This window comes from Cibotium barometz, chromosome 42 (genome assembly GCF_041138505.1).
Source record: "Cibotium barometz isolate CiBa-2024 chromosome 42, ASM4113850v1, whole genome shotgun sequence".
In the NCBI taxonomy this organism is placed as follows: domain Eukaryota; kingdom Viridiplantae; phylum Streptophyta; class Polypodiopsida; order Cyatheales; family Cibotiaceae; genus Cibotium; species Cibotium barometz.
The window spans coordinates 7,009,049-7,031,527 of record NC_141087.1 but is presented as its reverse complement, the minus strand read 5'-3'; the positions used below and the strand labels follow the sequence as shown (position 1 = coordinate 7,031,527).

The 22,479-nt window shown below is 47.0% G+C and overlaps 2 protein-coding genes and 1 pseudogene across 7 annotated transcripts in view; 1 reads left to right on the top strand and 2 right to left on the bottom strand.

Moving 5' to 3' along the window:
* LOC147614124 (COP9 signalosome complex subunit 7-like) overlaps positions 1–20,770 on the bottom strand; it is a 94,043-nt gene extending 73,273 nt beyond the window's left edge. For all 5 annotated transcript variants that reach the window (XR_015263069.1, XM_086780657.1, XM_086780659.1 and 2 more), the window contains exons 1-4: positions 20,542–20,770; positions 19,524–19,599; positions 19,302–19,390; positions 19,109–19,198 (exon numbers count right to left, since the gene is read on the bottom strand). Coding sequence is in view for 4 of the 5 variants with exons in the window: in XM_086780657.1 (XP_086636783.1) it covers positions 19,109–19,198; positions 19,302–19,390; positions 19,524–19,599; positions 20,542–20,700 (414 nt within the window). In the remaining variant the exon portion in view is untranslated. The remainder of the gene's footprint in view (positions 1–19,108; positions 19,199–19,301; positions 19,391–19,523; positions 19,600–20,541) is intronic.
* Positions 3,345–6,320, top strand: LOC147614126 (uncharacterized; annotated as a pseudogene). Its single transcript, XR_015263012.1, has 4 exons — positions 3,345–3,973; positions 4,090–4,435; positions 4,551–4,712; positions 4,837–6,320. The product of XR_015263012.1 is annotated as an uncharacterized LOC147614126 (transcript).
* Positions 6,363–6,981, bottom strand: LOC147614125 (uncharacterized). The gene is made up of 2 exons (XM_086780402.1): positions 6,724–6,981; positions 6,363–6,599 (listed from the first exon to the last, which is right to left on the bottom strand). The coding sequence occupies exons 1-2, from the start codon at positions 6,892–6,894 to the stop codon at positions 6,402–6,404; spliced, it is 369 nt and encodes a 122-aa protein (XP_086636528.1). The 5' UTR covers positions 6,895–6,981; the 3' UTR covers positions 6,363–6,401.
* Positions 20,771–22,479: the final 1,709 nt, after the last annotated feature.

The window sequence follows — 22,479 nt, the reverse complement described above, 5'->3', positions numbered from 1 at the left end:
TGGAGCCAGATATTTTAGCAATTTGGTGGTATGATTGAGTACCTTCCAGGAAAGGCCAATCCAGTGGTTGATGCTTTGAGCAAGAAGGAACAAGTAACTTTGATTCAGACCACTGGACTCGACCTTGTTTGTACGGGACTAGACAACATGAAGAAAACATAAGCGGATTCCGAGGAATTCAGTACACAATGGGAACAGGTATTGGATGCCATAGGACCGTGTCACTTTTTGATACGCGATGGTTGGCATTTTTACAAAGGCCGACTGTGTGTCATGAAGTCGTTCAAGGCAGCTCTTCTCCATAACACCCATGATGCCATTACTGGTGGTCATAGGGGGCATGAATTCAACTTTGGAGAAATTGGAACGGCAATATTATTGACCAAAGATAAGGTGAAAGCTCCTCGTGGGAAGAAGATAGGGTTGTTACAGCCCTTGCCAATTCCTAAGGGACCTTTCCAAGATATTTCAATGGATTTTGTCACGAATCTGCCTCCCAATCCGTGTAGCGTAATACTCAGTGCTTAACTATAGTTGATAGATTTAGCAAATTTATTATGCTTATTCCATGCATGGCCAATGTGACCGCCGAGGATGTTGCCCAGTTGTTCATTCGGCATTGGTACCCGATTGGCAGGATTCCTAGGACCATAGTATCAGACCGAGATGCCAAGTTTACTAGTCATTTTTGGAGGGCATTGTTTGATAACTTTGGTACTAAATTGAATTTTTCCTATGCATTTCACCCACAGACGGACGGCTAGACAGAAATCTACAACCAGTTGGCCTTTGATGTGCTGAAGTGTTATGTCCACAATCAGTAAGGTAAGTGGGAATCATATTTGTCTTTAGTTCAAGCTGTTTTGAATGATTCTTTTTCTTCGGCTATTGGCAGGACTCCATATGAGGCAACGTTTGGAAGACCATTCCAGTCGCTATTAACCAAGACCTCGTCTTCAGTACCTAAAGCGAATAGATTGGCGGAGGAGATTTTGGAGTCAGTAAAAGACAAGTTGGCTAAAGCGCAGGAGGCCTACACTCGACAGGCCAATAAAGACTGAAGGGATATGAAGTTTTCGGAAGGTATTTGGGTTTATCTTTGGATTATGAAGCAAAGGTTGAAACAAGTGGGCAAGCGATGCCCAAAGTTGTCATTCAAGAGCTTCAGACCTTTTCTCATCCAGAGAAAGATTAACAAGGTTTTAATGAAGTTGAAGCTACCTCCGAGTTGGACTATGCACGATGTGTTCTACATCAGTTAGTTAAAACCATATGCAGGTCCAATCCCTTCAGAAGTTAAAGACGAGGCGGAACCAGATATCATTGATGAAGCTGAAGTATGGTTCGAGAACAGATCCTTTTGCACCGCTTCAAGCATGGCTCATGCCGAAGACAAAGACAATTCCTCACAAAGTTTCAGAACCGAGGGACCCACGAAGCGGTATGGCTTGACAAAGAGTTTTTCGATGACTATCCGGCATTATTGACGGATTATTTGGAGGCTACGCAGCTTCCACAAAGTTAAGCAGAAGGGGATGTCACCTGCATCCCGCACTTGGATGCCACATAGACATATCTGTTTAGAAGGTGCACGACCTGGGGTGGAAAATTGGTCCCATGTGAGCCCAGTCCGGGACGAGTCAGCCGAGTTTCCACTCCAGTTATCCAAGGTCACGACTCAGGTGTGCATTGTCTTACACATGCCTCCAAGGTCACGTGTGCACTATCCTGCACATGAAACAGTGCTAGTCCATGCTCTGAGTCTCCCTCTAGAATGATGTCAGTGGTTCTGTGTATCTGGTATGACACCGGATGCCAAACCACTGTGTAGTGTACACGGGTAGGGTTTGCATATAGGAATGGGGCCAGCCCATAGGGCTTCCCCAAGAACAGTTATGTGGGCATGGGGGAGGTGTAGAACCACCCCCAAAGCGGCCAGGAGGCCCTTGGCTGTGCCCACCACCATGGGATGGGCTGGAAGGGCTGTAGGCCAGCCCTAGTGCCTCTGGACAGGAAGCCAACAGGGCATCCAGCCCACACAGGCTGCCCAGCAGCCAAAGGCCATGCGCACAGGTGGCGACTCACTGGCCAGCCCTCCATTGGGTGATGCACATGATTTCTAGCATTAAATGCTGAATAAACAGGTCGTGAGGCTTTTAATAATCAGCCGCCTGGATTCATACCAGCCGACCAGCACACTGAAGGGGTATAAATACCCATAGCATAAATTCAGTTCATTTATCTCATAATTCACAAGGTGCTGCAGCTACTCAAGGGCCACGACAGCCAAGGGTGAAGGTTTGAAGGTCAAGGGCCAAGGTTGACATATACGTACGTACGGATCCGATCCGTACCGTACGGCCGTACTGTACGGATTCGTACGTGTACGGATCGATCCGTACGTGAGGTTTTTTTTGGGGCTGAAAATCGTCGTGCGTTGTCTGATTGGGCGCCCGCCTGGCCTTTGGGTACATACTAGGCCTTTGATTAATGTACATTGTATTGTATACAATTATTGCAGAAAGCGTGCGTTACAGAGAGCAGAAAATTATCAAAAAAGACCAGGCGAAAACATTTGCACAGCGTTGGAACTTTGGCGTGCCTGTAGGTAAACTGAGCATCTTCCTCTCTCTCTCTTTCTCTCCCTCTTGAGTCTTATCTCTTTCTCCGCGTCACGCAAGACCTCTGGCTTGCCGCTTATAAGTTATTCCTGAGTCCTTTGCATATGTGCTGCGCACTTGGCAGGTGCAGACAAAAGTCTCAAGAGCCATCATGCCTAAGCCAACTAACCCGTATTGGCAAGAGCACACCAATGTCATCCGCATTGTCAACACGCCAGGGCAAGGTGGATCTGGCACGCGACGATGGCAATGCAAGTATTGCAACTTTCAGCTCACCAGTACCATTTCTCGCGTCGTTATGCACTTGACAGGCATTGGCACAACCAATAACTATGCAGGGTGCAAGGCAGTACCAAAGGACATTAGGGATAAGTTGATTGCTAAGAATTTTCCAGCAATGGGTGCAGGGAAAAAGGTGAAAGGTAGTCAACAGACACAGGATGCTCTCCATGATGCACTCTTGGGAGACTTGGGTGGTTCTTCACAGGTTCAGGAGGAGCAGCCCTCTGGCAGTAGGAAGAGGGCTCGTACCATGCATGAGCAGCAGGACTATGTGGAGGATGATGGAGAGATGCATGCACCAAGGCAGACTACCTTGCCTTCTCGAGTGGCCTCTCTTTCTTGGGTGAAGAGCGCCAGAAAGTGGCTGAGATGGAGATTGCTCGCACTCTCATAGAGTGCAACATCTCCTTTCATGTCTTGAGGACTGAGCAGTGGCAGAGGATGGTCAGAGCCATAGCCCAGGTTGGACACACAGAGGATTGGTCGGGGTTGGAATACAATAAGATGCGGACCACTATGCTTCAGGAGCAGAAAGCATTGATAGATAAGGCATTGGTACCAGTGAAGGCAGGTTGGGGGCAGTTTGGGTGCATCATCATTTCAGATGGCTGGAGTGACATTCGTAGGCGACACATCATTAATATTCTTGTGTCGTCTTGCCTTGGCACGTACTTCTTGCGTGCTGTTGATGCAGGAAAGGCTGGAGAGCGGATTACAGGTGAGTTTATCATGAGCACATCCGGCAGGCTATACTTGAGGACCAGATTTGCATATATGTATCTTGTGTTGCAGCGACTCTATGCAGTGAGGGATCCACTTCTACAGACAGTAGTGGACCCTAAGTGGAGAGAGATGCATCACGCACAGGAGGAGTCCACTAGATACATACAGCGGCGGGTGCTTGATGAGTCCTTTTGGTCGGAGGTGCAGGCTATGATAGCAGCATTGCAGCCAAATTATGTGTTGCTGCGTGTCACAGACATGGAGGGCTCCACCATGGGCCTAGTCTATCATCTCTTCTCAGAGATGAAGACACACATCAGAGGCTGCAGATCATTGGCGCTTGATCGGTATGTACTTGCTTCTGTAATGATTAATCTATTAAATATTTAGTATAATACTATAATGTATAATACTATAATCAAAATTCAGCCTGTTAACTAATGTTGCGTCAATGCTTTTACAGTCGGGAAGAGATCTTGGCTATTGTAGACAAGAGATGGACATTTATGAGTCGGCCCATTCATGCGATGGCTGCATTGCTTCATCCTTTCTACAAGAAGCCAACTCTTTTTAATGACAGGAGTCTACTAAAGGGCAAGGATGCGTACATTGGCTTGATTTGCGAGGAGGATGAGCAGTTGGACATTGATGCAGAGATCGCTAGCTATGAAAATAATTTAGGGTCATCCTTTACTAGAGCTGTGGCGTTGAGGCCGGAGGCAACGAAGTTCTCTCTTACATGGTGGCAGAGTTATGGAAGACAAGGTCTTCCAAAGCTCACTCCTATCGCTTTACGTGTCCTCTCACAGGTAAAGTTTTCTATCTTTACATTTTCCATACATGTGTTATGGACCTGGGACCATGGTTCATTGTCCAATGTCCATTGTAATTTGTCACCATTGACACGTCACATGTGACATGCAGGATTGCTCTCCTGGTGGATGCGAGCGCAATTGGAGCACTTATTCGCTAATTCACACGAAGATCCGTAATCGACTCAGCACTGCACAGCTAGAGAGATTAGTCTACTGCCGAGCAAATATGAAGCTTGTGCGAGATTACCACGTTTTGGGGACACCCAAGCAGGTTTGAAAGTTGAAACTTTGGGCTAGCGTTTATACATATTACAAGCGAATATTTGTAATTACTAATTACTACTTTCTACGCTGTTAATAATGTGAACATTGAATTGCATTTTGTTATTTTACAGACAGATCCATCAAAATTGAAGTTGGTCTCGGAGGGGAGTGCAGAGGAGACTGAGCAGCAGCAGCAGCTTGTGAGAAACGAGCAGGAGGAGATTATTCGCATGCTGCACAGAGAGCTGGAGAGTGTGGATCGACGTGTGACGAGGTCACGTGCGCGAGTTCTCAGTCTCCCGTTAGTCGGGCGAGATGCAGATCCAGAAGTTTCACGACGAGAGACCATTCGGCGAGGAAAGCTTCCGGTCCGTACTCCTCGGAGACGCGGGCAAATGAGGCTGTTCCTCTCATTCAGTCTACGGAGGATGATGATCCAGGACAGCAGAGTATGATGGCAGAGCCAGAGTATGATGAAGAGGGCAACGTCCTGACAGATGGGGACTTGCTCTCTTCAGGAGTGTCATCATCCTCATCCGATGAGGAGTTTTGAGATTCAGAGAGTCGAGTCGAGACTCTTTGTTATTGCTTAGTGTTTTTTACTTTTGAGTCTTGACATCAAACATTTATGATTTGTTATTTGTATGCTCTAGTAGGAGTCTTTTAGGTTGACATCAGACATTTGTTATTTGTATGCTCTAGTATGAGCCTTTCTACGTCTATTTTGTCTTGACAGAGATACAATGTGCCATTGTGTCAAGTATATGATGTGTGTTTTGAAATTAGTACATGCAAAGTGGTTTATTTTGATTCTTAAATGTTTTATGTACCTTAAATGTAGAAAGGTGTTGAATTTCCTATTGTTTGCCAATGGTACGTATTTTTGCGTACATAAAAAATTTTACTGTACGGAACACCGTACAGTACGTACATATACACAACGTACAGTACGTACACAGCAGGTCGAGGCTTGTTGAAAATAAAAGATTAACTGAATCTATTTTGGCTGAGATAGATCTCTGCCCTTGACAAGGTTGATGTGTACGTGCTGTACATTGTGTATATGTACGTACTGTACGGTGTTCCGTACAGTAAAATTTTTTATGTACGCAAAAATACGTACCATTGGCAAACAATAGGACATTCAACACCTTTCTACATTTAAGGTACATAAAACATTCAAGAATCAAAATAAACCACTTTGCATGTACTAATTTCAAAACACACATCATATACTTGACACAATGGCACATTGTATATCTGTCAAGACAAAATAGACGTAGAAAGGCTCATACTAGAGCATACAAATAACAAATGTCTGATGTCAACCTAAAAGGCTCATACTAGAGCATACAAATAACAAATCATAAATGTCTGATGTCAAGACTCAAAAGTAAAAAACACTAAGCAATAACAAAGAGTATCGACTCGACTCTCGAGACTCTACTCTCTGAATCTCAAAACTCCTCATCGGATGAGGATGATGACACTCCTGAAGAGAGCAAGTCCCCATCTGTCAGGACGTTGCCCTCTTCATCATACTCTGGCTCTGCCATCATACTCTGCTGTCCTGGATCATCATCCTCCGTAGACTGAATGAGAGGAACAGCCTCATTTGCCCGCGTCTCCGAGGAGTACGGACCGGAAGCTTTCCTCGCCGAATGGTCTCTCGTCGTGAAACTTCTGGATCTGCATCTCACCCGACTAACGGGAGACTGAGAACTCGCGCACGTGACCTCGTCACACGTCGATCCACACTCTCCAGCTCTCTGTGCAGCATGCGAATAATCTCCTCCTGCTCGTTTCTCACAAGCTGCTGCTGCTGCTGCTGCTGCTGCTGCTCAGTCTCCTCTGCACTCCCCTCCGAGACCAACTTCAATTTTGATGGGTCTGTCTGTTAAATAACAAAATGCAATTCAGTGTTCACATTATTAACAGCGTAGAAAGTAGTAATTAGTAATTACAAATATTCGCTTGTAATATGTATAAACGCTAGCCCAAAGTTTCAACTTTCAAACCTGCTTGGGTGTCCCCAAAGCGTGGTAATCTCGCACAAGCTTCATATTTGCTCGGCAATAGACTAACCTCTCTAGCTGTGCAGTGCTGAGTCGATTACAGGTCTTCGTGTGAATTAGCGACGAATAAGCGCTCCAATTGCGCTCGCATCCACCAGCAGAGCAATCCTGCATGTCACATGTGACGTGTCAATGGTGACAAATTACAATGGACATTGGACAATGGACATAGACAATAGACATTGGACAATGAATCATGGTCCCAGGTCCATAACACATGTATGGAAAATGTAAAGATAGAAAACTTTACCTGTGAGAGGACACATAAAGCGATACGAGTGAGCTTTGGAAGACCTTGTCTTCCATAACTCTGCCACCATGTAAGAGAGAACTTCGTTGCCTCCAGCCTCAACACCACAGCTCTAGTAAAGGATGACCCTAAATTATTTTCATAGCTAGCGATCTCTGCATCAATGTCCAACTGCTCATCCTCCTCGCAAATCAAGCCAATGTACGCATCCTTGCCCTTTAGTAGACTCCTGTCATTAAAAAGAGTTGGCTTCTTGTAGAAAGGATGAAGCAATGCAGCCATCGCATGAATGGGCCGACTCATAAATGTCCATCTCTTGTCTACAATAGCCAAGATCTCTTCCCGACTGTAAAAGCATTGACGCAACATTAGTTAACAGGCTGAATTTTGATTATAGTATTATACATTATAGTATTATACTAAATATTTAATAGATTAATCATTACAGAAGCAAGTACATACCGATCAAGCGCTAATGATCTGCAGCCTCTGATGTGTGTCTTCATCTCTGAGAAGAGATGATAGACTAGGCCCATGGTGGAACCCTCTATGTCTGTGACACGCAGCAACACATAAATTGGCTGCAATGCTGCTATCATGGCCTGCACCTCCGACCAAAAGGACTCATCAAGCACCCGCCGTTGTATGTATCTAGTGGACTCCTCCTGTGCGTGATGCATCTCTCTCCACTTTGGGTCCACTACTGTCTGTAGAAGTGGATCCCTCACTGCATAGAGTCGCTGCAACACAAGATACATATATGCAAATCTGGTCCTCAAGTATAGCCTGCCGGATGTGCTCATAGATAAACTCACCTGTAATCCGCTCTCCAGCCTTTCCTGCATCAACAGCACGCAAGAAGTACGTGCCAAGGCAAGACGACACAAGAATATTAATGATGTGTCGCCTACGAATGTCACTCCAGCCATCTGAAATGATGGTGCACCCAAACTGCCTCCAACCTGCCTTCACTGGTACCAATGCCTTATCTATCAATGCTTTCTGCTCCTGAAGCATAGTGGTCCGCATCTTATTGTATTCCAACCCCGACCAATCCTCTGTGTGTCCAACCTGGGCTATGGCTCTGACCATCCTCTGCCACTGCTCAGTCCTCAAGACATGAAAGGAGATGTTGCACTCTATGAGAGTGCGAGCAATCTCCATCTCAGCCACTTTCTGGCGCTCTTCACCCAAGAAAGAGAGGCCACTCGAGAAGGCAAGGTAGTCTGCCTTGGTGCATGCATCTCTCCATCATCCTCCACATAGTCCTGCTGCTCATGCATGGTACGAGCCCTCTTCCTACTGCCAGAGGGCTGCTCCTCCTGAACCTGTGAAGAACCACCCAAGTCTCCCAAGAGTGCATCATGGAGAGCATCCTGTGTATGTTGACTACCTTTCACCTTTTTCCCTGCACCCATTGCTGGAAAATTCTCAGCAATCAACTTATCCCTAATGTCCTTTGGTACTGCCTTGCACCCTGCACAGTTATTGGTTGTGCCAATGCCTGTCAAGTGCATAACGACGCGAGAAATGGTACTGGTGAGCTGAAAGTTTCAATACTTGCATTGCCATCGTCGCGTGCCAGATCCACCTTGCCCTGGCGTGTTGACAATGCGGATGACATTGGTGTGCTCTTGCCAATACGGGTTAGTTGGCTTAGGCATGATGGCTCTTGAGACTTTTGTCTGCACTCGCCAAGTGCACAGCACATATGCAAAGGACTCAGGAATAACTTATAAGCGGCAAGCCAGAGGTCTTGCGTGACGCGGAGAAAGAGATAAGACTCAAGAGGGAGAGAAAGAGAGAGAGAGGAAGATGCTCAGTTTACCTACAGGCACGCCAAAGTTCCAACGCTGTGCAAATGTTTTCGCCTGGTCTTTTTCGATAATTTTCTACTCTCTGAAACGCACGCTCTCTGCAATAATTGTATACAATACAATGTACATTAATCAAAGGCCTAGTATGTACCCAAAGGCCAGGCGGGCGCCCAATCAGACAACGCACGACGATTTTCAGCCCCAAAAAAAACCTCACGTACGGATCGATCCGTACACGTACGAATCCGTACAGTACGGCCGTACGGTACGGATCGATCCGTACGTGCGTATATGTCAACCTTGATGCCTTGTGTACTGTTGTAGGTGTTGTAACAGCCCCATACAATGCTGCACATGCTGTAACTACTGTGATCTCTACTTGGGTACGTGATTTAGCTGCTATAAATGCTAGATTAATGCTTGAATGCCATGCTTAATGCCTATGAATGCCTAGAATGCCATGTCACTTGTACACCAGCGGGGTGTGCATGTGACATTTGGAGTGTGTGTAAGAACGACACCCAAAGACACAGAGATGGGAAACAATCAGTTTCTCGCCATAAAATGCCTTAAACGGGATCCTGTGAGGAATGACAACCGTGGGACAACGGTTCAAAAGGTACACCGTAGTGTTGACCAATTCTGACCAAAGGCGTTCATGCAGCTCTGCTGCAAAGAGCATGGAGCGTACCATATCCATAACGATTCGGTTCTTGCACTCGACCACTCCATTTTGTGAGGGGGAGTTGGTGGAGGTGAGCTAACATTGAATGCCTTGCTCTTGCAAGAAATCGGTAAATTGATGGGAGATAAACTCACCACCATTGTCACTGCGAGCAATCCCAATCAAGACGCCCATTTGGTTAGTGACTAATCGAACCCACGTGGTAAAGTATTGGAAGGCATCGTATTTATGCTTCAGGAAATACACCCACATGTACCTCGAATAGTCATCTACAATCAGCATGTAGTAGAGAGACCCGTTCAAGGAGGGGGTTGGGGATTTTCTGTAATATGCGGAAGCTTCGGAGAAGGATCGGTACTTCAAAACTCAGAAAACAGCACTCTTTTCGCGACGGAATTAACGCACAAACTGAAAGACGATGTGCAGAAAATAGAGAGAGAAGGGGGAGATGGAGAAGGACACAGTATTGGGTCCCAATTACCCTCTGTAGGGCCCCCACCACGGATGGTGTATTTGTTTTATTAGAATGATGTAAATCTGAAACAAATACAAAGTACTTGACCTTTTCTTGGCTGGAAAACCTGCCCTTGACCTTCAGTCCTTCACCCCTTAGCTTGAGCAAACCCTTGGCTGTCCTGGCCCTTGAATGCTTGAGGCTCTTGGTGAATTGTGAGATGAATAATGGGATTATGGGCTTGGGCTTTTATACCCCTCCTATCATCCAGTCGGCTGGCTTCAGGACAGCCCACGACTGAGTAATTTTATTAAAATTCCCACACACTTAATAAAGTGTTTTCACACTTGTCTGAGGGCTGTCCAGCCTGCGCATGACTCTGAGACAGCCTCCTGGCTGCTGGGCAGGCTGTGCATAGGTGTGGGGACTGCCCCTACACCTGGCTGCCAACTGTCTAGGGCTTTTACCCTCTGTCGGCTGCCTGTCCAGAGGCTCTGGAGCTGGCCGACTGCCCCTCCAGCCCTTGCCTTGGCTGGTGGGCAGAGTCTTGGGCCCTCCTGGCCCCTTGGGGGTGGTTCTACACCTCCCCCATGCCCATCTAAGTATGCACATGCAAACCCTTGTCCTGGGGTAGCCCTATGGGCTGACCCCATCTCTACATGCAAACTACATGCCTACAGATGTCTGGCATCCAGTTGCAAACCAGATACACAGCACATCCGACATCATTCCAGAGGGAGACTCACAGCGCGGACTGGCACTGCTTCATGTGCAGGACAATGCACACCTGACCTTGGACTCATGTGCAGGACAATGCACACCTGACCTCGGACGACTGAGATGGATCCCTGGCTGACTCGTCCCGGACTGGGCTCACATGGGACCAGTTCACCATCCCAGGTCCTGCACCTTCTGTACAGAATGTCCACGTGGCATCCAAGTGCGGGATGCACGTGACATCCCCTTCTGCTTAACTTGACGGAAGCTGCATAGCCTCCAAATAATCCGTCAATAAAGCCGGATAGTCTTCGAAAAATTCTTTGTCGAGCCATACCGCTTCATGAGTTCCTCGGTCCTGAAACTTCGTGAGAAACTGTCGTAGTCTTCGGCCTGAGCCATGCTTGAAACGGTGCAGAAGGATCTGTTCTGGAACCATTACTTCTGCTTCATCAATGATGTCTGGTTCCGCTTCGTCTTTGACCTCTGAAGGGGGTGGACCTGCATATGGCTTTAACCAACTGACATGAAATACATCGTGCATAGTCCAACTCGGAGGTAGCTTTAACTGCATAGACACCTCATTAATCTTTTTCCGGATGGGGAATGGTCCGAAGCTCCTGAAAGACAACTTTGGGCATCGCTTGCCCACCTGCTTCAATCTTTGCTTCATAATCCGAAGATATACCCAATCTCCTTCCGAAAACTTCATGTCCCTTCGGTCTTTATTGGCCTGTCGAGTGTAGGCCTCTTGCGCTTTAGCCAATCTGTCTTTAACGGACTCTAGGATCTCCTGGTAAGACTCCGTCACTCTGTTCGCCTCCGGTACTTGCTGATCGTGGACATAACACTTCAGCACATCAAAGGCCAACTGGTTGTATATCTCTGTCTGGCCATCTGTCTGTGGGTGGAATGCACTGGAAAAATTCAACTTAGTACCAAAATTATCGAACAATGCCCTCCAAAAATGACTGGTAAACTTGGCATCTCGGTCTGACACTATGGTCCTAGGAATCCCACCAATCGGGTACCAATGCCGAATGAATAGCTGGGCAACATCCTCGGCGGTCACATTGGCCCTGCAAGGAATAAGCATCACAAATTTGCTGAACCTGTCAACAATAGTCAAACACTGTGTATTACGCTTACTCGGACTGGGAGGCAGATTTGTGACAAAGTCCATCGAAATGTCTTGGAAAGGACCCTCAGGAATTGGCAAAGGCTGTAACAACCCTATTTTCTTTCCACGAGGAGCTTTCACCTTTTGACAAATGTCACAACGTTGTACATACGTAAACACATCACGCCTCATCTTTGGCCAATAGTATTGCCGTTCTAATTTCTCCAAAGTCGAATTCATGCCCCTATGACCACCTGTAATGGCGTCATGGGCATCATGGAGAAGAGCTGCCCGGAATGATTTCATGACACACAGTCGGCCTTTGTAGTAAAGCCAACCATCGCGTATCAGAAAATGGCATGGCCCTGTGGCATCCAATGCCTGTTCCCACTGTGTACCGAATTCCTCGGAATCCGCGTACGTGTGCTTCATGTCTTCTAGTCCTGTACCAACAAGGTCTAGTCTAGTGGTCTGAATCGCAGTTACTTGTCCCTTCCTGCTCAAAGCATCGGCCACTGGATTGGCCTTTCCTGGAAGGTACTCAATCATACCACCGAACTGCTGGAATAGCTGACTCCAGCGGTGCTGTCGATCACTCCACTGTGCACTTGGCATCGTCTGAATCCAGCGCAATGCCTGATGGTCAGTGCGAACCTCGAAGTCACGGCCATACAGGAAATGTTTCCAATGTTTCAAGGCCTGAATGACTGCTAGGAGTTCACGATCGTAGACTGAGTAATTCTTTTCGGCGGGCAGTAACTTACGAGACATGTAAGCTACTGGATGACCATTCTGTTGCAATACACCTCCAATTGCGATGTTACTCGCATCGGTGATCACCTGAAATGGTTCGTCCCATGAGGCAAGGGCTAAACAAGGCGCTTCTGACAAAGCCACCTTGAGGTTCTGGAATGCCTCCAGCGCTCGTGGAGTCATTCGGATCTTTTGCCTCCTTGTTTTCACTCCCTTTAGCAGATCGGTGAGGTCTGCCGAGAGATCAGAAAACTTGTCAATGTGGGTGGAATATGCCTGGCATATACCCACAAATGATCTAATGTCATAAGCAGTCTGAGGTACTTCCCAGTTAACAATCTCGGCCACTTTAGCCGGATCAAGTCGAATGCCTTCGGCACTGATTATATATCCCAAGTAATGTACCTGGAACAGATAAAATTCTGACTTCTTTTCATTGATATAGAGCTCGTTGCTTTCCAGCAACTTAAGGACTTTCTCCACATCAATGTCATGCTGCTCAACTGTAGCTGAAAATATGAGTATGTCGTCCAGAAATATGAACACACACACTCCAATAAACTCCCGGAAAATACGCATCATCATGCGGTTAAATGTAGCTGGGGCGTTCGTCAAACCAAATGGCATGACCACAAATTCATAGTGGGCCCGTTCTGTACGGAAAGCTGTCTTGGGGATGTCCCCCTCAACAATCCGAACCTGGTGGTACCCACTCTTTAAATCCAATTTAGAGAACACCTTAGCTCCATTCAACCTCTCGAGAATATAGTCAATTCGAGGCATCGGGAATCTATTCTTGATAGTCAGCTTGTTGAGTGCACGATAATCGACACACAACCGAGAAGACCCATCTTTCTTCTTGACAAATAAGATCGGTGCTGCAAATGGCGACACGCTGGGGCGGATGAAGCCAGCTTGCAACAATTCTTGGAGTTGGCGGTCCAACTCCGATTCCATTGCCTTAGAAAGGCGATACGGAAACTTGCTCGGGGGTTCCGAGCCTGGGAGGAGGTCAATCTTGTGATCCTCCGGTCTGGACGGGGGAAGCTGGGGAGGGAGACTGTCCCGAAGAAAAATCTTCTGGAACTTTTCATGGAGAACCGAGTACTTCTCGGAAGCACTGGCCACCGTCTGGGCTGTCTGGACGTAAATCATCGCACATTGTGCGCCTTTCCTGACTGCTCGCTTAGCCTGCAAGTGGCTTATGAGCGGAAAGTTTGGAATACCTGGCTCACACTTAATGGTCACAGGGGTGTTTGACACATTCCGATCAATCTGGAACGTGTGCTTGTCCCACTTGACATCAGGAAGGAACTTGTGAAACCACTGGATACCCAAAATTATGTCTGCTCCTACAAGAGGGGCAACCATAAAATCACGCACAAACTCTATGCCCTGAATGACTAATTTAGCACCTAGAGCTTCATACTTGACGCTCGTTGTCATACCTGTGCTAAAACCCTCAACCTGTTTGTCCACCGGAGTGAGCTCGAAGCGGGCACGCCGAGCGGCCTCTTCCGTGATCACATCCTCCGTGCTGCCGCTGTCAAACAAGACAACGACTCTCTGGCCACCTATGTAGCCAAAGGACTTGAGCAATTCGTTGCGCTCATACTCCTGGTCATGGGCGCCCTTCTGCTTATCTTCGAGCTCCCGGCTAATAATTACTCCAACTGAAGCACCGGGGTTTGAAGAACTAGGGGTCGCCGCTGGGGTCTGTGTGGGAGCTGTGCTCACCACGGAAGCTGTGGAGGCGGCGGCGAGCTTTGGAGGCTTCTTCGGACAATCCCGAGAAGTATGTCCTTTTGTGTGACAAAAGTAACATCTACCCTCCTTCCTGTACTGAGCAAGCTCCTCAGCACTCAACTTGCCACCTGTCTTGCCTGCCTCCGCTTTCTGGTCTGGAGTAAGCTTAGACGCATTGTTCGAGTTCTTGGAGCCAGAGGCTCCCGGGCTCTGTCCTGGGGAAGACCCCGTCTGGTTCTGGCTTTTGCCCCCCGAGGTGTTAGCCTTGGGAGAAGCCGGCTGGGAAGTCTTGGGCTTGCCACCATTGTGTTTCATTTCTGCACTCTGCGCAAGCGAGAGTGCGTCCTCAAAAGTAGCTGGCCTAAACATACGCACCTCCCATTGGATGTGCGTGTCCAGGCCATACAAAAACTGCCCTTTCTTGTCCGCATCAGATAAGTCTAATTGTAGACACAAGGTCGAAATTCTATTGGCAAACTGAAGGACTGGTTGCGCATTCTGACGCGCACCCCTGAACTCATCTTCGAGTCGCTCAAGGTAGTGGGGCGGTAAAAACCGCTGCTTAAGGTCACGGACGAACTCGTCCCACCCATAAGCTGCCATACCTGATCTGGTGTGGGCATGAGCCCACTGAGTCCACCAAGGAATGGCCTCACCTTCCAAATACCAACTGGCTAAGATCACTTTGTCAATATCTGATTTCCTAACTGCGGCAAAGTAAGCTTCAAATTGATGTAACCATGAATACAGAGTAGTGGGATCGAGTTTACCATTATACTTACTGAAGTTCATTTTCTCGGGAAAATGATTCGAGGGCGCCGCCGGTGTCAATCTGGCGTCCAAAGCTCGGAGGTAATGCTCGTGTTCCACTCGTCGCATGGCTTCGTCTTCTCGTTGTCGAATCTCCAATGCCCGTATCTGCCTCTCAAGCAAGGAGCTTGACTGCGGCTGTGACCCCTCGAGAGGGTCCCTGTGACGAGGATCTGGTATCTGGGGTACGGAAGGAGAGGGAGGAGGAGATGGAAAACGCGACGCTGGAGAGCGAGAACGCACCTCCAGAGCCAAAATCCGCGCCTTCTGCTCGTCCAACTTGGTTGTCTGGTCTGCGATTGCTCGCATCATCTGCTGGAACATGTCTTGTACACTCAAGCCGGGTGCCCTAGCTAGGCTGCCTGGTGCACTCTGGTCCCATGGTTCTGGTTCTCTCTCGTCGCCGAAGCTCGCCATAGCGGGAATATGCAGTTCCTTTCCGGACCGCAATCTGACCATCCACTATCTGTGTGGGAGACTTCCGGAGGCTTCCGGAGGCTAAAAACCAACCGTCCTTCGAGGGACAGGAGTCACTCCGAAAAGGGTAGTCCACCGGCGTCTAAAAACCAACCACACGAGCGAAAAAATTTTCTGGTTTTCTTTGCTGAATCTTCGTCCTTGAAGTAGGCTCTGATACCACTGTAATATGCGGAAGCTTCGGAGAAGGATCGGTACTTCAAAACTCAGAAAACAGCACTCTTTTCGCGACGGAATTAACGCACAAACTGAAAGACGATGTGCAGAAAATAGAGAGAGATGGGGGAGATGGAGAAGGACACAGTATTGGGTCCCAATTACCCTCTGTAGGGCCCCCACCACGGATGGTGTATTTGTTTTATTAGAATGATGTAAATCTGAAACAAATACAAAGTACTTGACCTTTTCTTGGCTGGAAAACCTGCCCTTGACCTTCAGTCCTTCACCCCTTAGCTTGAGCAAACCCTTGGCTGTCCTGGCCCTTGAATGCTTGAGGCTCTTGGTGAATTGTGAGATGAATAATGGGATTATGGGCTTGGGCTTTTATACCCCTCCTATCATCCAGTCGGCTGGCTTCAGGACAGCCCACGACTGAGTAATTTTATTAAAATTCCCACACACTTAATAAAGTGTTTTCACACTTGTCTGAGGGCTGTCCAGCCTGCGCATGACTCTGGGACAGCCTCCTGGCTGCTGGGCAGGCTGTGCATAGGTGTGGGGACTGCCCCTACACCTGGCTGCCAACTGTCTAGGGCTTTTACCCTCTGTCGGCTGCCTGTCCAGAGGCTCTGGAGCTGGCCGACTGCCCCTCCAGCCCTTGCCTTGGCTGGTGGGCAGAGTCTTGGGCCCTCCTGGCCCCTTGGGGGTGGTTCTACACCTCCCCCATGCCCATCTAAGTATGCACATGCAAACCCTTGTCCTGGGGTAGCCCTATGGGCTGACCCCATCTCTACATGCAAACTACATGCCTACAGATGTCTGGCATCCAGTTGCAAACCAGATACACAGCACATCCGACATCATTCCAGAGGGAGACTCACAGCGCGGACTGGCACTGCTTCATGTGCAGGACAATGCACACCTGACCTTGGACTCATGTGCAGGACAATGCACACCTAACCTCGGACGACTGAGATGGATCCCTGGCTGACTCGTCCCGGACTGGGCTCACATGGGACCAGTTCACCATCCCAGGTCCTGCACCTTCTGTACAGAATGTCCACGTGGCATCCAAGTGCGGGATGCACGTGACATTTTCCACTCAAGTCGAAGTAAATCAACTTGAGGATACCCTGAGCACGATGAGTAGCATGATGTGGGAACAGTGAACAATGCTGCTTACCCATTTGACATGGCTAGCAGACATCCTTGGTCAGTTTGAGGCGAGGTATGCCTTCAACCAACTGGTCCCTAGACAACTCATAGAGCGTGTCATAGGGCAAGTGACCATAGCGATAGTACCATAGTCGTTCAGTGTCCGAAGGAGCTCTAGTCACATAGGCACAAACCTGATGAAACTCAGAACCCTCAAAAGATGGCTCAGATAAAAAAAAAAGTAGACATCCGGTATAAGCCATTCTTCTGCGCTTGACCTTGGACAACAACAAGGCCGGTAGTCTCATCAATCACCTCGACAACTCGCTTGTTGAAGTAAACTCCACGATCGAGTTGGGTCAATTGGGATACAAAAAGTAGGTTCATGCCCAAATTAGGAATAACATAGACATTGCCCAAAGTTGCCTGGTTGGGACCTAAGTTTGTGTCAAATAAGACGGTGCCAATAGATTTGATGGGCATCAGTGTGTTGTTGCCACATCGAACTTCACCCTTAGCAAGACACTGAGAGATGAAAATGTCAGCATTGCATGCCATATGGTGTGTAGCACCACTGTCAACTATCCAAGTGACCGGATGGCCACACGAAAGAGTTGGGTGGGGTTTGATGTGATAGGCACAAGTGGATCATCAAGTAATGCCATATGGTGTGTAGCACCACTGTCAACTATCCAAGTGACCGGATAGCCACACAAAAGAGTTGGGTGGGGTTTGATGTGATAGGCACAAGTGGATCATCAAGTAATTGACAAATCTGAACGAGGGCAGAAGCTTCCACACGCCAACTGCCTCATCTAGCCCGTTGTTTCTTCTTCCTTTTAGAAGAGTGGCTAGAGTCTAGCTCAAATGTGGCATGAGCGACATTGGCCGAGGGCCCAAGATGTGGTGTAAGTGATGACCAATCAAACATCCCTTCCGGAGTGGCGAAGGGTACTGACTAGGGGCTGGGCCTTGCGCAACCTAACCAATGGTGCGCCACTGAGAAGATCTAGGCCAACTCGTACCGGTGCCTTGTTGTTGGTTCCTTGGTGGGGGACCCTGTAGAGTAGGTGCCGGAGCATTACCCCCTCTCGACCGCCAATTTGGGGCTTTGCTGCCACCTTGGTTGTTTTGGCGATTTGAGTTGGTGGTGTTGGGATTGTTACCTCTGTTTTCCCTGGCTTTGATGCCACACTCATCATCAACATGTCCAAACATATGGCAACGAGTGTAATATCTATTCTTTTTGGGAATATTCTGCTAGTAGGGAGTGGGTGTCGAGGCAGGGTTTTTGGGATCATTGTTGTTGCCTTGTGGTTTGCCTTGATATTAGCCTCCAAACCCAGCTAAGCTTTAACCCTTATTTTTCCTCAGCCTTTACTAATCCTAGGTGAGTACGTCCCCTTAACCCTAGGTCATCAACCCTTAGTTAATTATGATCTCAGCCCAGTTTGGGATTTAACACCTAGCTAGGAGCCAAGCTTGTGAAAAGGCCAAAAGATGCTTTTTTGCCATTTCTCAAGTCCCTACAGTAGACTGGATGGGAAATTCTCACATAAAAAGGGCTCATTCTAGCGTTCAGTTTCAGCCCCAAGCATCCCAAATCCGTGCAGCAAGTCTTCACGGCCTTTAGATTTGCAGACGAAGTTGCAGTCGGAAAGAGAAAAACGGTCTATTGCTCCATTCTGGCCTGATCTGCAAAGAGCACATGCAGGTAATTTATGTTCAATTTTCATCCATTGCTTTGTCTCGTATCAACAATACTTCGCAAGGAAACTGAAGCCCCACCCGGCGGGGGAAAGGGGGGGAGGGAGGGAGGTGAGGAGAATCTGTGACATCTTTTTGCTGTCTAGATAATTCTATGCATAAAAACTTGGTTGAGAGAAAACATTTCTGCTATAGCTAGAAACTCAAGATGACACCACCATATGGTTGGCCTGTCTTGATCCATGAATGTGCAGGAGTTAACCAGTCTGCCATGGAAAAAAATCAATCACATCGGCAACAAAGGAATGTTCGGGAAAGCAGCAGATGTGCTGTTGAGGCTGCACAGAGATTGACACTCTTGCTCCAGAATACAGGACCTATTTTGAATGTCACACCTATAAAAGCAGAATTACAATTCATCCTCCGGTAACAAAGTATTTTGAATGTTGAACCATTGCTGGCAGGACAGACCACTTACAGCGTACATACAATCATTGATTAACATGTCTTCAAGTTCTCGAACGTTTGAAATGTCGAGTTGCTTCATCAAGAGATCATAAGACAAAACCTGTAGCAACACCAGCTCCATCTTTAAAGGGCATCCAAGTATAGCCTATACCACAGTTTTACCAACTTCCAAAGTGCATGGGTAAAGCATTGAAGACAAAAACCTTCGTTGTTTCTGCCAGAGTAAGCACAGTTAGCTGCTTCAGTTTCAACTCCTGCTCGCTTCCTAGATGGGGAAGCTGAGAAGCATTGTCTAGAATAATAATCAAAGATATAAGCTCATCTTAAATTGATTTATCTTTATTAAAAACAACGAGGACAGTTAATGAAATAATGTGCTCATAAATTGAATCAATGAGACTAATACAGCTTTGAGGGAATCTTACTTTTATAATCAGCCCAAGTGCCATGGGCAAACAGCCGTAACAAATCAAGAAAGTTGGAGTGCTCTGTTCCATGAAGCTGCACAAGCCGAGTAATATTATGAGAAATAATCTCCTCCTTTAATAGACATAACCCCTTACATCTACTCTACCTTCGCGCACACAAACTTGCCATGGCCCATATAAGATACATGTTGGTCAATTAGGCAACCCAGATGTTTTGCTAAGGAATATACCTAGATGAATCCAAGAACATGACCAAATTCACCTTATAAGAAAGTGAAATTTATAACCTCATGGTAGTCAAGACAATAAACCATCAACTCCATCATGCATAGTATGGACTAGATACTACAACATGACGTCATCAGTGCCCAGTTGTGGGTGTAGAACTTGGTATCAATATATGCTCCCACACACACCCCACGCGCGCGCGCACATAAGAGCATACATTCATACAAAGGTCTGTGTACTGAGCTAGGTCTATGTACTAAGTTCCTGTTAGAGCTCAGGAGATATAGGGCAAACTCAGCCATAAAGAAGCCTAGCACTAAGGATCATAACAAATAGAAAGAATTGCCCAAATGGCATATGTAATATTTCTTTGACATTCAAGCAAACTAGATGTTGCACCAAGGTGGCCCAAATGCTGTCATGTGTGGCATAGATGCATGGGTAAGCCAATTGTTGTCTTTCCTAGATGAGCGTTCTCTCCCTGCCTTTTGCTCTTATTTTTGGCTACAGCCTTTATGTTGTGTTTTCTGTGCTTTCTTGTTGAAACCAGATAGTTTTATACATGTGTAGGTAGTCTGTGCTAGACCTTTTTCTTGGTTTTGGGGGGAGGGGGGGGCAAGCAATTGGTCTCTCTTACACGACACACCTATGTTATTGACAAATCCAGCCACATCAGACAATACCTGGCTTGCCTAAGTGATGCAGACATATGAAGGGTAAATATTTTGTCAGGCTGTAGGACACCACTATTTTGAGATGAATCATAAAGCGTAAGCCCGGTACTGACCTCAAGGACATAAGGCATGGAGAGGAGCTCTGCGAAGGCGAATAAAGAACGGTGCGAAGTGGCATGTACGATGAGCTCCGCTGCTGCTCGGCCCCGCGTGGTCTTGGCCAGCGCCACGAACTGCTCCACAAGCTCCGACTGCTTTTGCTCGATCTCCATGGCTATGGCGATGACACAAACGTCAGTATATATCTAACTGTGTGTGTATGTATGAGTGAGTGGGAGTTATTTTTGCACTCTCGAAGTAATTTTAAAACATGGGCACACGTGTATGTGCATGTGAGTGACCATTGTTATGGTGGTTGGACATATTCCACAAAGGTGCGTATGTGCATGTGTGTGACCATAGTTATGGTGGTTGGTCATTTGTTTCACATGTCCATTCACTCATTGGTTTCGCATTAATTAATGGCACTGACATGGCACTAATTAATGGGAAATTGAGGGTCTTTCCTTTCCAAGGGTCCTGCCTACAAGCGGCCCCTCTCAGCCGGGGCCCTCCAATGTGTAAGTTCCCATTGCCCTCGAACCCGAGCCTCCCAACCACTTGCGCACCACTCCCAACCTAAGAACCCCTTCTCCTCCTCCTCCACCACTAGCTCGTACATGATAGAGACGAAGAGGGCTAATATGTTGCAACCCAAAGAGAGACAGAGGGATAGTATTCCCATGCTTGTCGTGCACGGTATAGAAAGGGAGAGAGCTACATGACCATGCTCATCCTATTCGCAACGTCTGCAGAGAGAGGAGGCTCACAAGACAAACACGAGACATAGAGACCTAGCAAAGCACTCACGACACATAGAAAAAGAGAGAGGGTGCAGGCCAACGCACGACAACAAAAAAAGAATAATGTTTACGCATTTAAAAAACCGAAAAAAAACTACATGAAGCATTTTGAGATTTTTTTTTGATGGAAGCAAAGAAAACCTGTCAACAGTTTTTTCTGGATCGCAAAAATAGATTTTGGTGGCCTATTCTACAATTGCGAGAATCTTATTTAACATTGATCCCCGTATGAGGATTAAGTATTGTAGAGGGAATTGACATGATGTTTTTTCTCTTTTGAGAAGAATAATTACCCCTTGAGTGTCATTTTTTTAGTTTTTTTACACACACGCACCCCCCAACCCCTTGAAATGTCACTCCTAGGTCATAGAAGCTAGCACGAATCAAACCCCAAGACCTTACTTAGATACTTTGGCTCACTTATAGGTGTGCTACATGGTTGGAGATACCCGTTAAGTGTTATTTTCATCATCGGTTGTGTTGGGCCTTGCCCTCCCTCATGTAGACTCAGGGCTTACCAGCATAGGTTGTGGTAGCCCTTGCCCTCCTTCATGTAGACTCAAGGTTAACCACCAAGCTATGATGTGAAAATAGGAGGGTCCATGTTTCACAAGATAATGGTAGCCCCCCTTGCCTCCACTCAGAAAGAGGAGAGACTAGCTATGAGATCCCTAAACCCCCCAAACTGAAAGGAAGATAGCAATAGCCCTGGCCTCCACTCAGAAAGAGGAGAGACGAGTTAAGAGATCTCTAACCCCCTAAATTGAAAGGAAGAGAGTGAGAATCATAGCATGACCCTTGTACCCACCACCCCCCACCCCTTTAAAAAAGAGAGAGAGAGAGAGAGAGAGGTGGGACTAGTGCGACCGTTCCTTGAACCATGTGTTGTATGTTAGGTTTACTAAGAAAAAGTGCAATGTGTAGGTGGAACTAGTTATCATTCCTTAAGTCATGTGTTGTATGTAAGGTTTACTAGGGAAAAACACAATGTGCATGGTCATGGTGGCCCCTTACAAAGAGACGAGAGTAGCCACCATTCTAGTCCCATTGAGTTAAAGTTGATTAAAATTTTTATAAGAATGAAAAAGAATCTACAATTTAAAAATAATGGTAAGGAAATGCCTTTATTTTTTTGGAACCATTTGCTTC

Coding starts and splice junctions, on each gene's coding strand:
- LOC147614125 (XM_086780402.1), bottom strand. CDS start 6,894: ATGCAGGATTGCTCTGCTGGTGGATGCGAGCGCAATTGGAGCGCTTAT. Junction 6,600..6,723: donor CTTTGGGGACACCCAAGCAG/GTTTGAAAGTTG, acceptor GTTATTTAACAG/ACAGACCCATCAAAATTGAA.